Here is a 12,342-nt window from a genome sequence, read left to right on the forward strand (position 1 = left end):
CAGAGATCGCGCCGCCTGGTGGTGGGAGGTCGCGGAGGTCCCGTTAGGGCACGGTGTGAGGCGCCGCCCCGCGGGCTGGAGTGGAACTGCAGTTCTGAGGTCATGGGGGATCGGGGATGGAGGGGGAATTTGGAGACGGAGGGGGAATTGGAGGGTTTGCGGAACAGGGGGACACGGTGGAGAATAAAGGGGAATTGTGGGACATAAGGGTGAACTGGGGAACGTAAGGGATCGGGGAGCATGGGGGAGAACTGTGGGATGTGTGAGGACAGAAGGACAACCAGACACCAAGCTCTCTGCGTGCCTTTAATTGCAGATGGGGCCATGGGCGCACAGCCCTGACCTCACACTGATGACACAGATGGTGCCCCACCCCATCCCCACATCCCCTGCCCCCCATCTGCAGCAGCGGGTGATGACAGATGACAGCCCCTGTGTTACCATCCTGGCTCCGAGGGCTGGAGCAGGAACGTGCACAGTAGGTCATAGCAAGGCAGCCCCGTGCCCCCCAGCTCACAGCCACTGCAGGGTAAAGCCCTGGCTGAGCCTGAGCCCGAGGCCGCTGACGGTGAGGACCTGCAGGACATGAGGGGACAGCATGGCTGAGCTCCTCCAGCCCTTATGCAATGACCTCAACCCTCCATACGGCACAAGAACACCTTCTTCGCCCTCCTACCCCTCCCATGAGGGCTGGGAGAGGAGGCATGGGCACCCCCAGGACACAGCATGCCAACACAAAGCCATACCTGGTTGTCCAGGTAGAAGAAGGGCTTCTCCTGCCCATCTAGGAGGACCTTGCTGGGCGGCTCCTGCACTCCATAGAATCTCACTGTATCAACGGTGACATAGTTGGCCTCGGTGCTGGCATGGAGGACGTTGGAGGTGAAGATGTTCTGCAGGAGGGGATGGTGTGAGCACGAGGTGTCCTGGACACCCCCCTGCCCTCCGTACCATGTCCCACCTCTGTGGCATTGAAGACCAGGTAGGAGTAGTTGCCCTGCTCGAAGGTGTCCAGGCTCTCGCCGTCATCCCAGAAGAGGTCCCCCCAGGCAGTGGCACGTGGGGACAGGGCCACAATGAGAAGCAGCGGGTTCCCTCGGGTGGCCTTGCTGGTGGTCCCGGGTTTCTGGATTTCAAAGGAAGCTGTGAGGCTGTGTGCCCGGTACGGGGCAGGGAAGGCTATGACATGCTGAGGACTGAGGAAGGACACATCGTGGAGCAGGGGACTCCTCTGGGACCGTCCCCAGCCCAGGGAGGTGGCAGCAGGGAGCTCACCTGTGTGGGCAGGATGGAACCCTCCCGGAGATGGAGGTTGAGGTGATCCAGGGGGGCTGACAGCTTCAACATCTCCCCACTGCTGTTCACAGAGGAGCCCTGGAAGGGAGCAAAGGACAAAGAGGGGTCAGGGACATAGTGATGGACTCAGGCAAGGGGCCAGGGAGCATCTCCTCAGGTAGCAAGCCCCACAGCAGATGATGATCCAACGCTTCGGCATCCCCTGAGAGCCTCGCCCAAATCATCCAAAACCTGAGTGTGAGTGCCATGGTGCTCCTCACCGTGTAGAAGTCGTACCACACGCCTTGGGGGAAATAGCCCAACACCGAGTCTGCTCCAGGTTCCAGCACCGGGGTCACCAGCAAGCTCTGGCCCCACAGGAACTGCCTGTCCAAGCCATATGTGGCCACATCCCAGGGGAACCTGCGGTGGGATGGAGACAAAGCTGCCATCAGTTACTCCTTCACCACCAAACCACAGCCAGCATCTCACCAGCTCCCATCAGGGTGCTCTTACTCAAAGAACAAAGGTCGGGCGACGGTTTCCCCCTGCAGGTGGGCACGGTGGAAAAGCGTGTAGAGGAAGGGCAGGAGGGAGTAGCGGGTGAGCAGCACGTCCTTCATGGCTGTCCTTGCTGAGGGGCTGAAAGCTGTGGGGTCCTGGGCCTGGAGGATACACAAATGTGAGTCAGCAAATGCCCCATCCTCACCCAAATCTCCATCCCCATGGGGCGAATGTGCCTGCATCCCCCTGCATTCTACCTTCTACATCCCACATCTCATATTCTAAATCCAGCATACTGCATCCAACATCCCAAATCCCACATCCTGCATCCCATATCCCCCATCCTGCCCAAGACCTTCTCGTTCTGGGTGTTGTGGTTGCGGGAGAAGGGGTAGAAGGCCCCAAGCTGCATCCAGCGGGTGCACAGCTCCTCCGAGGTGCTGCCAGAGAAGCCGCAGATGTCGGCCCCCACCAGAGGGATCCCAAACAGGCTGAAGCTCAGCATCCCTGCAGACGGGTGGGCAGAGATGCTCAGCAGAGTACGGGGAGTTTTGCGGTCTCCATCACCTCCCAAATGCAGGATGAAAGGAAATCCCAGCAGGGCTGGGGTGCTTTCTGGGGAAGGGCAGAGCTGTGAGACCGTACCACCCACCTGGGATGGAGTAATACATGTCCTTCCATTGGCTCCGGTTGTCACCCAGCCAGTGTCCCGAGTACCGGCCCTGGCTGGGGAAGGTGGAGCGGGAGATAACAAGGGGACGCTTTCCTCGGATCTGGATCAGGGCGCTGCAAGGCAATGGGGAGACCGAGGAGCAGGAGGTGAGAGCTGCCCTGAGGAGCCTCCTCACCCCTTACAGACAGCTCTGGGAGTGTGAGTAGCATAGTCCCTGGGCTTGGAACAGGACCAGCTTTATCCTCCCTCCTCTCCTCGTTCCTCTGGGCAAGGCTGTGAGCAGCCACAGCATCTCCCTTTGGCTCAGCCACTCAAACCCCACTTCTTTTCCTACACTGACATCCCTGAGCAGCACACTTTCACCCATCCTATCCCCAGGGTGCTCAGGTACCTCGCCGTCGCTTCGGCTTCCTTCAGCCCGTAGAGGTTGTGCAGGTTGTAGTGCACCGAGGCGTTCTGCTTCGCTGAGGCACACACCGTCTTGGCGGACAGGGAATTGCCCAGCACAGCTGCCGGTAGGGACAGCCACCATTGGCATTCGGTGGAGAGGGTGAGGGGCACAGAGCCACCCATGCTGCAAAGGGAGCTCCCACAGCAACTCCCATCCCGCGCCCCAGCACAGCCACAAGCGTTCAATGCTCGGGTATGGAGATCAGTACGTGAAAGCAGGGATGGGCACGGTCAGGGAGCAGAACAGAGATGTGATGTATTGGAAGAATGATTTTCCTCCACAGCACTCAGTTTTCAGCATCATGAGAGCACGTGGTACCTACCAGCACAGCCTGCATCTCACCGCCCTCCTTACCCGGCGTGTACGGGGGGCTGTCGAGCTCTCCGGGCGGGCAGCCCTCTTCAGACCCATCCATGAAGTTGGATGGCTCGTTCATGTCCTGTGAAAACCACAGAGCAGTGTGAAGGGGGAGCTGTTAGGGATCAGTGATGTCTAAGGGTGGCACATGAGGAGTGTGCTGGAACCCACAGGCTCCAGGCTTCCTCCCACACCACCGCAACCATTGAGCCCCTTTGCCCAGCACACACAGATGGTCACATATGCAGAGTGCTGTCCTGCCAAAACGTGATGAAGCCAGAAAAGCAGTACTCGGGCAATGGCTGTTGCTCCAGGAGCAAGGAGATGGCACCAGCCAACGGGGAGCACTTACGATCCAGAGGCCATCGAAGGGCACATGGGTGTGGAAGCGCTGCAGGTTCTCCAGCCACCACTGGTGTGTGTCTGTGTTGGAGAAGTCGGGGAAGGCAGTGTAGCCTGGCCAGACCTGCAGGGAAGCCACAGAGCAGTGGTTCAGCAGGGCAGAACGCTAAGGGGAAGGAGATACCCTGAGGCTTTGAGCGTGCTGAAGGACCCAGGGCTAAAACAGGCAATAAAGGCAATGGTAAAATCCAGGCTGACTGCTTCAAGGGCTGGATGCTGTGTGTGCAGCATCCCCCCTGAGCATCTCAGGGTGAGTTGGAGAGCAGAGTCTGTCTGCATGTGCCAGTGATGGGGAAGAGCTGTGATTTCTCTGCGTTTCACCACACTCCAGGAATTATAGTGTTGGAATTACAGAGCTGGGTCATTAGACTGTTAAAAGTTTCAGCAGGAGAGGGAGAGCCAGGAGGAGCAAATGGCTGTGAATGGGTAATAAACTGACTGCGGGTCTGGAGCAGATTGGAGGCACTTGAGCATCACAGGCAACCTCTTCCCACCTCAAAAACAGGAAGGGAGAGGATCAGATGATCGGCCTCAGGCAGAACCACCAACCCCTATGCACTCATATGACTTGCCCGGGTGCCTCTGCGAGACAGGAGCTGGCTCTGGAGGCGGGTGGAGATGCCACAAGGCGAAATGTGGAAAACTGAGAGCAGGACCGGGCCCTGGCAATCAGCCACCTGCCTTCTCCTCCAGCAGGAGGGAAGAAATCCCAGCCCGACTCCTGCAAAGCCCCCAGGATTTCCCCCAGCTCCTCACCTGCCCAATCAGTGGCTGCCCCTGGGTGGTGTTTAGGAACAAACCCCGTCTCAAGCCTTCATCGAAAGGCCAGTAGGAACCACGTGGGCTGGTGCTGCTGATGCCGGGGTCCTGGGGATGGAGCAGAGTCAGTATCTCTCGGCCCCTTCCCCTGCAATGCCAGTGTGATTCAGGGAGCACAGTCAAGGCAGGGTCAGCCAAAGCCCACGCATGGCGACTGTTTCAACCAAGAGGAACAGAAACTTGCTTCAACACTTCCAGGCTCGTTTTCTAAGATGTCACTTCTGCAAGTCCCGAGGACCCGTTATGGGGTTTTGGGGTGGGGGGGGATAAATATAAGAAATCATGAACTTACGCAACAAGCATCAGGACACAGCTTGGGCTACAGAGGGGACTTCAATCTGCCCGGGGCAACCCAACATCCCCTCCCAGGGTCCGTTTGTACCCCAGGCCTTGCTGCCCACAATGAGCAGAACCACATCCCATTTCCTGACAGTGGGACAGCACCGCAGGGTCATGAGAGCTCAGCACTGGTGGGGAAGCGGGGATTCCTGTGTCGAGCACCCACGAGTTGAACCCAGACTCCCTCTGTGCATGAGGACGAGGAGCCCGCCTCCCTGTGCTCCCTCAGCAGATGGGAGCGTAGTGCAATAACCTGGCCCGTATCTCAGCACTCCCTGCCCTTACAGGGGATTTCCAAAGGCAGATTGCATGCTGACAAAAATCCCCAGTCCTGGAGCTGGCTAACACCACCCAGGCACCGGAGGGGGCCATGAGCTGCCCTCAGTCCCTGCCTTGCATCCACCAAGCCCAGCTCCGGAGAGTGACAGCCCTGAGCATGAGTGAGGCAAGTACCAAGATCATCACGTAGTGCTGCCCATGCTTGTGGAGATCTTCTACCAGTGAGGGGAGAGAGGCAAATTTCTGGGGATCGAAGGTGAAGTCCCGGTACCCATCCATGTAATCAATGTCGTTCCATTGAGCATCCTGCGGGGAATGGGCTCAGAGCAGGCAGCAGCACACAGCCCCCATCCCTCCCTCCTTCCTCGGGGTACCTGTGGGATCTGGTAGTTCCTCATGGCCCTTGCAGTCTGCCAGGTCTCATTGCTGGAGCCGTAGCCCCAGCGGCAGAGGTGGAAGCCAAGCGCCCAGAGCGGCGGCATGGCTGGGAAACCTGCAGTGTGTCCACAAGCAGTGTCAGCATGGCAAAGGGACGGGAGAGGAAGGGGGTGGAAGAGGAAGGGAAAAGGGGAGATGGAGTATGGGGTGACCACGTGGTGTTCCTGGAGGGATGGGGATGGGGATGGGGTGGGGTGATGCAGGCACGGAGACAAAGGGAAGAGCACTTAATGGTGTGTGTGCTTACCTATCACCTCCTGGTACTGCTGGATGACCATGTTGGGGTCAGGCCCCAGGAAGATGTAGAAGTCCAGCACACCTCCAATGGTCCTCCAGGTCAGGCCCGGGGCAGGCTGCAAGGCCACCTCTTTGCACAGTGGGGAGAAAAGCACAATGAGACCTGGGGAGCATCCCAGCATGGGGCAGGGCAGCACCACCACGGTGCAGGAAAGGAGAAATCCCTGTGGCTGTCCAGGGCTTACACCATCACAGGCTGGGCAGATCACTGGTTCATACATGGAGAAAGCTCTCTATGAACAGGCTCTTTAAGTTGAAAGCTGTGCCCTCTGTTGGCCCTCACTTAAAAACCAAATGCATGCCTTCCTCCAGTGCACAGGAGGCAGGGTGATCTTGGGTTTTTCACATGGCTGAGCCCTCAGACCTCAGCTGGGTGATGCATTTCCCCGTGCTCTGCTCCACGCTCACACTGGGAAGCAGAGCTGCATTGAAGCTGAGCACAGCTGGAGCCCTGCTCTGAGCAGCACGGTCCCAGATGGCTACTGGAGGGGGGACGGGTGACCGCCAGTGCCATCCTGGCAAAGCAGGACCCCGTGGGGCTACTAGCAGGAAGGTGCTGCAGGGCACAGGTGGCACAGCTGGGGACAGCTGGGGACAGCACAGGCAGCATCCCCGTCTGGGCAGGAATCGCACACCCTGACAGCCTCAGGGCAAGGCTGCTTTGGGCAGATGGGGAATGGGCACAGAGCTGCATGGGAAAGACTCGCTTTTCCAACAGCAATTCAGCAGCTGGGCGTGCGGTTAAACTGCTCAGCAGTTGCTAAAGAGCCTCGCTTCAGCCAGGAAACAGATGGCTCAGCTCAATAACGGAGCCATCGGACCACATCTTTTCCCTTTTATGGCTTCCTCTTGCCCCAAGATCCCGAACCAACGCCACACACCTACCCATGGCATTGCTGTTGAGGAGGAAAACCCCGTGGGCATCGCCGCCCTCCTCCATCAGCAGGTAGAAGGGGTGAGCGCCGTACAGATTGAAGGATTCCTGCAAGCAGGGGTTGCCTGGTGAGAAAGCAGCTCCCGGGTAGAGCAGCTCAGCTCAGAGCCATGAGACTCAGGCTAACCAATGTTCCCAAGTCACATCAGTGGCCACCACCCAGCCTAGCATCCATCACCCCATGGAGGGCATGGCAGGGTTGTGAGGACAGTTTTGGAGCTGGAAGCCACAGGAGCTGCTTCTTCCTTGGACACTGCTAAGCTGTGCCCAGGGCAGCCGCACCACAACCTGCTGCATGGACCAGAAAGCGCTCAGGGCCATCAGGACACACGTTTTGCAATTGCACTGAAATCCTCCCCATGATCACTCCCTGCCCCAGGGGTACCGTGGGGGCCACATCACGGGCCCAGAGGGTGAGGGTGTTCCAGTCGAGGCTGTGCAGCAGCGTGCTGCGGTGCTCCCCCAACCCATACAGGAACCTGGAGGGCAGCGTGGTGGAGATCTGCAGGAACTGATCAGCGAAGATCAGGGGAGCCACGGTGGTGTTGAGCCTGCCGGGTGACACAGCGGGAGAGAAGGTCACCAGGGGATGGTAATCCCCTCACAGTGACGTGCCCTTCCCTCTAGAAGCATCTCGATGTCAGCAAAGCAGTGCATCCCATCCCATTTCCAGTCCTGTTAGGGCAGACTGGGGTCTGGGTGGTGGCACATCCTGACCCCAGCCAGCCCAACCCCACACAGCCATTCATTTGACACCGGCAGTTTCCACTCCGGTTATAATTAACCACCGAGGCGATGCAGCCAGGGAGTTCTCTGTCTGCCCTTGCTGATAAGCAGCTCCTGAGGAAAAGACAGACCACAGGGCCCAAAATGGGAGGGAGGAGGACAGGACAGGATCTGGGGGAGTGCTGGGACACCCTGCCCTATGCTGAGCACTGCAGCTCGCTGTGGCTCAGCTCAGGCAAAGCCATGGAGAAGACTGAAGCAGCACAGCGAATCCACTGGTATTTTTTTCCCCAAAAGCCTGAACCCAGCGCTTGCTGGGGAGTTCCCACACCATAGACAGCTCTCTGGAGAACCCCAAAAGCAAGGCCAAGCAGGCAGAGCTGCGGCCCTTTGCTGGTCCTTTCCCCAAGCCTCCAGGTCCATCCCTGGTGATACGCTGGGGTCCTGCATCCCAGGGCTGTGCCTCACTCAAGATACAGTTTGGAGCAGCTCCATGACACCGGTGGAGATTTGGGGTATTGTGCTGGTTTGGGAGTAGGTGCTGATCCCACCCAGTCCTGCATGGCCAGAAAGCCACGTGCTGCTGTGTCCCCATGTGAGCACCAGAGTTTGCAGCAAGGATGAAAGCAATGATAACTGATGGATTGAGATGTGTAGGTGTGTTTTTCCCTAAGGAAAGCCCTCAGGGAGGCACGCTGAATCCCACTGAGGGAAGGACACATAGAGAAGGTGGGCTCTTACAGCACTGTCCCTGTCCCTTGGCGCCGCAGCAGCACCCCAAAGGGATCCTGGGAGAATTCCAGGCTGTAGATGGGGTTTTCTGCTCTCTTCATCACTCGGGGAACTTCCAGGGGCACCTCATACCGGGGCTTGGCTGCATCGGTTATCTGCAACAGGGAAAAAGGACACTATGAACACCAGCAAAACAGGAGGGCTGGAGATGCTCACTGAGGACACGTGTTCATGCCAGGAGCAAAGCAGCTGCCAGCCTCTCTCTGAGCAGGGGACAACATCTACAGACGTGGTACAGAGTGCAGAGCCCTGGAAGAGAGCTGGAGGCACGCTCACCTTGATGCGCAGCCGTGTGTTCGTCTGGAACTCCACATCCATCCTCAGAACCTGGATGTCCTTGGGGTAATAGGCCTTCTCCCTGCGCACCAGCAGCCCCGTCATACCCAGCGCCGTCTGGTTGAGGCTCTGCACCACGTAGCTGGGGAAGTTGGGTGGATAGAAGCACCAGGGCACCCCACGTTTGCCCCCCACTGCAGGGAGGGTCTCGATGAAGCAGCACCCCCGGCTCTCGCACAGCTCCTGGGTCACCACCACGCTCCTCTCGGGGTAGCAGTCATAGCGGTGGCTCTCAGGGACCAGGTGGCATTGGGAAGGTGGTGCAGGGCCATGCCAGCCCCTGGATACTTGTCGCAGCACCCAGACGGTGATGGTGCTCAGCAGCACGGCGGTGATCAGCAGCCCGCTGCCCACCCACCATGGGGCCAGCTTGCTGCGGCCAGCAGCTGTCGGGGTGGTTGAATTCTCCTCCTCCTCCTCCTCCTGGCTCAATACCAGCTGTGGCACCGATGTCCTCAACTTCTGATATGACCTCATTGTCCTGGGGCTGCAGCGAGGGGAGAGAGATGAAGAGTGCATGGGAAATGGCCAGAGGAAGTTCATGCAAGGCTTCCCTGAGCCTGATGCAGAGCTTTCTGCATTGGTTGAGATGTGCTCTGCAAACTTATGGCACTGATGGCTTTGTCTGGAGCTGCCCATGCCCAGCCCCACTACAGCACAGAGGCAGCCATGAGGCTCTGCTGCAGCCCCAAGGACCACCAGACCAAACTCCACACGCTCTGGGTCTGGGGTGGTGGCACTGTTCCTGCAAAGAGTTTTGCCCAGGTCTGAATGTATGTGTTGTGGCATTTCCAGAAGATTGGCAAGCAAAAGCGAGTCCCCAACCACCCACTGGGGCAGTCGCAGTGCTGGGAGCGTGAGGTGTGGAGCATCCTCTGTTCTGAGCATCCTCTGCTCATGCCCAAAGCCCTGAGTCAGACCTTTCAGCCTAGGGAGGACAGCAGGGAATATGCCGTCAGTGTTTGCCTCCCACTGATAACATACGATTTTAGAAACTTCTCAGGCAAACGTCTTCCAGACTGCAAGCGAAGCAGAGCCCCCGCTCCTGCTGCCTGCAGGGCGCAGTCCCAGAGCTATAAACAAGGACGCAACTTTCTCCTGCCCACCTCCAGCCCAGACCTCGCTCCCCTAATCTGCACAAGCTCAGCGCGGTGCCCCTCGCTGCAGAGCGGATTTTATCCCCGTCGGCCCTCCCCTGGCCCTGCACCAAAATGGCCCGCCCCGCTCAGCACCCCGCTCGGCACCCATCCCGTGCCGTGGGGCTGCTGGTGGGAACGGGACGCAGCGGGTGCCCTCACCCCCTGCATGCACACCCGACCGCCTCTGCACATCGATCCCAACCTGCTCGGCACGCCACCTGCCCGGCCACGCGCGCTCACGCCAGGCCACGGCGACGCAGCAATGGCCTTTTGGGCAGAGGGCGCAGAGCCAGCCCTGCCAAAAAGTGCAAGGGCGGATGCGGGGCCCCCAGCCCAGCACGGTGGGCACAACCCAGGCGCTTACATCCACGTGTGTCCTCTTGATACTGTGGCTGCAGGCGGCGGTGCGGGCAGCACGGGCTCGGGGCTCCCAGCACCGCAGCCCTGCCTGCTTCGCCGTAAAACTCCGAGCAATTGCCCAGCACCTACCGCTCCTTTCTAATAGCAGCGCCTGCTAACGCGCCTCTCAGCTGACTTCTCAGCTGCTCTCTCGTCTGCTTTGCTTTGCTGCACATTTTTAGAGCGTCTGTATATATCGATAGGTCCACGCTCAATGCTGTTCCAAAGCCCCGTGGTGGAGAACATGGGAAATGAATGATTCGTTTTCAATTTTCCTGTATACACATTGGGTCTCAAGAGCCTGCACATTCACATTTCCAGCCTCCCCTTTTCAGGATCAGAGCGTTTCAGCCCAAGCAGAGGGTGGAAGAGATGCCTGTGCTGAGCGCTCCATGGTGCCTGACCTGTTCTGAGCACACAGCACGAGGGCTGCCCCACAGCTCCCCACATCCCCACAGCAAGGCCCCTTTTGTCCCTCTATTTTTCACCAAGTGCACTTTCTGCCGTGTGCTCACACTCTCCTGGCTAAGGAGTGGGTGTGTGTTCATGCTCCCAGCCAGGTTTGCACTCTCAGGGGATCAGAGCCACTCGTTTGCTGTTGAAGGCCACTGCAGTCCAAAGGTCAGCAGCAAAGGACAACAGACCTTTGGAGCAAAGCTGCTTTCTCCGGGAATGGAAACAAAAATCCAGATCTGTTGTGAATGGCCAATTCACCCAGAAGCTGAGTTTCAACAACCCCCCCTCCCAAGCCATACGCAGTATGTTCAATCCCATCCTTGCAAAGCCAGGGGAGAATGTCCCACTTCGGGTCACCGCAGAGGGAGAGACCACACGTAAGATACAGCCACCAGCTGAGGGAGAAGCCCTGGATGCAACCAGGATCTCTGTGTCCCCCCACCACCCGCAATACACAGCAGGGTAGGTAGCTGCAGGGGTACGTGGTGGCCACGGGTCTCCTGTCCTTTGTTCGGCTCTGTGAGCTGGAAAGGGAGATGAGGATACAAAACACATCCAGAACTCAGCATGGAGCACAGGGCTGGCTCGGAACTGCCCTTGAACCCTGAGCCCAGCAGGACTCAGCCAGAGGGCCAGATTTTAACCAGAGTCTGCAAACATGGGAGAGGTGAGACCAGCAGTACTGCAGCTCTGTGCCGCCGCCTGGAAGCTTTAACCAACTTTGTTAGCTCTGTCCCAGCACCGGAGGTTTCCAACACTCTGCTTTGCCCCACACTCTCCTGCTGTGCCCTACGTGGGGCTCCCCACGTTGTGCAAAAGGAGCGGCGAAAGGTGAAACCTTATGCAAAGCCTGACAGCGGCCCTCAGCTGCGGCTATTTGAGGAGGTTTGGCCCTGAGGCTGGAAAGCACAAACTGCAAAGAGCCAGCGCTGGCTTCGCAATGCAGCCGTAAATAGCCCTGCTCATAAACGCAGTGGGAGTCCGGTTTCGATGGAGGTTGTTGGGTTTGCTCAGCCACCTGTGTTGACCTCACACTGCAATACGGGAGGGTCAGGTTGGCTCTTAGAAGTTTCTGCTCAGAAGGAGCGGTGATGCAATAGCAGTGCTGCACACGGAGCCGTGGGGCCGATGGTCCTGGAGGTGCTGCAAAGCCCGGCACCGAGGGTTTGGTGCCCACGGTGGCGACGGGTTGTGGTGGGGCTTGGTGACTTTCGAGGTCTTTCCCAACCCTAACGACACTCCGATTCTCTGATCTTTGGGCCATTTTTCTTTCTGTTGGACGTTACGGCGATTCGAAACGCCATCGGGACGGTGCTGCGGGCACGGCAGCTCCCCAGAGAGGACCGGTGCGGAGCGGAGCGGCTCAGGCTCACCGCGAACGGAGGCCCGGCCAGGAGCCGCCCCGGTGGCATCGCGGCCGCCTCGCGCCGACCCCGCGCCCCGCAGTCCCGCGTCCGACCGCCCGAGCGCGGGGCGCGGCGCTACGCAGCGCGGCGGCGATCGAGGGGGCGTGGCTTCGTGACGTCACCACCCCCTCCCCTTCCCCATCCATGAATGAACCGCGCGGGCGGGGCCGGCGGTGACGCGACCGAGCAGCCGGGGCGGAGCGAGGCGGGGCGGGCCGGGGGTGACGCGCGCGGTGACGCGCCATGCCGGAAGCGGCGGGGGCGCTGGTTGGTCGGCGGCGCGGCGGGGGGGGAGGGGGCCGCCCCGCGCTTGTTGTTGT

The 12,342-nt window shown here is 59.2% G+C and overlaps 1 protein-coding gene across 2 annotated transcripts in view; it reads right to left on the reverse strand.

The window, feature by feature from the left end:
- Window positions 1–383: 383 nt before the first annotated feature.
- LOC122175995 (lysosomal alpha-glucosidase-like) overlaps window positions 384–12,342 on the reverse strand; it is a 13,456-nt gene continuing 1,497 nt past the window's right edge. Inside the window, exons 1-20 of one of the 2 annotated variants that reach the window (XM_042864101.1) lie at window positions 10,126–10,232; window positions 8,563–9,109; window positions 8,236–8,381; window positions 7,154–7,319; window positions 6,720–6,816; window positions 5,785–5,904; window positions 5,474–5,592; window positions 5,274–5,405; window positions 4,419–4,529; window positions 3,613–3,726; window positions 3,258–3,342; window positions 2,844–2,961; window positions 2,432–2,565; window positions 2,135–2,286; window positions 1,792–1,940; window positions 1,557–1,698; window positions 1,276–1,374; window positions 962–1,126; window positions 747–893; window positions 384–576 (exon numbers count right to left, since the gene is read on the reverse strand). In XM_042864101.1, coding sequence (XP_042720035.1) covers window positions 514–576; window positions 747–893; window positions 962–1,126; window positions 1,276–1,374; window positions 1,557–1,698; window positions 1,792–1,940; window positions 2,135–2,286; window positions 2,432–2,565; window positions 2,844–2,961; window positions 3,258–3,342; window positions 3,613–3,726; window positions 4,419–4,529; window positions 5,274–5,405; window positions 5,474–5,592; window positions 5,785–5,904; window positions 6,720–6,816; window positions 7,154–7,319; window positions 8,236–8,381; window positions 8,563–9,099 — 2,796 coding nt within the window. In that variant the 5' untranslated portion in view covers window positions 9,100–9,109; window positions 10,126–10,232 and the 3' untranslated portion in view covers window positions 384–513. Of the gene's footprint in view, window positions 577–746; window positions 894–961; window positions 1,127–1,275; window positions 1,375–1,556; window positions 1,699–1,791; window positions 1,941–2,134; window positions 2,287–2,431; window positions 2,566–2,843; window positions 2,962–3,257; window positions 3,343–3,612; window positions 3,727–4,418; window positions 4,530–5,273; window positions 5,406–5,473; window positions 5,593–5,784; window positions 5,905–6,719; window positions 6,817–7,153; window positions 7,320–8,235; window positions 8,382–8,562; window positions 9,110–10,125; window positions 10,233–12,342 lie in introns of those variants that run through there. The other variant, XM_042864102.1, reaches the window with a different exon arrangement.

This window comes from Lagopus leucura, unplaced genomic scaffold (assembly GCF_019238085.1).
Source record: "Lagopus leucura isolate 7727_CA_CO unplaced genomic scaffold, USGS_WTPT01 Super-Scaffold_760, whole genome shotgun sequence".
Taxonomy (NCBI): domain Eukaryota; kingdom Metazoa; phylum Chordata; class Aves; order Galliformes; family Phasianidae; genus Lagopus; species Lagopus leucura.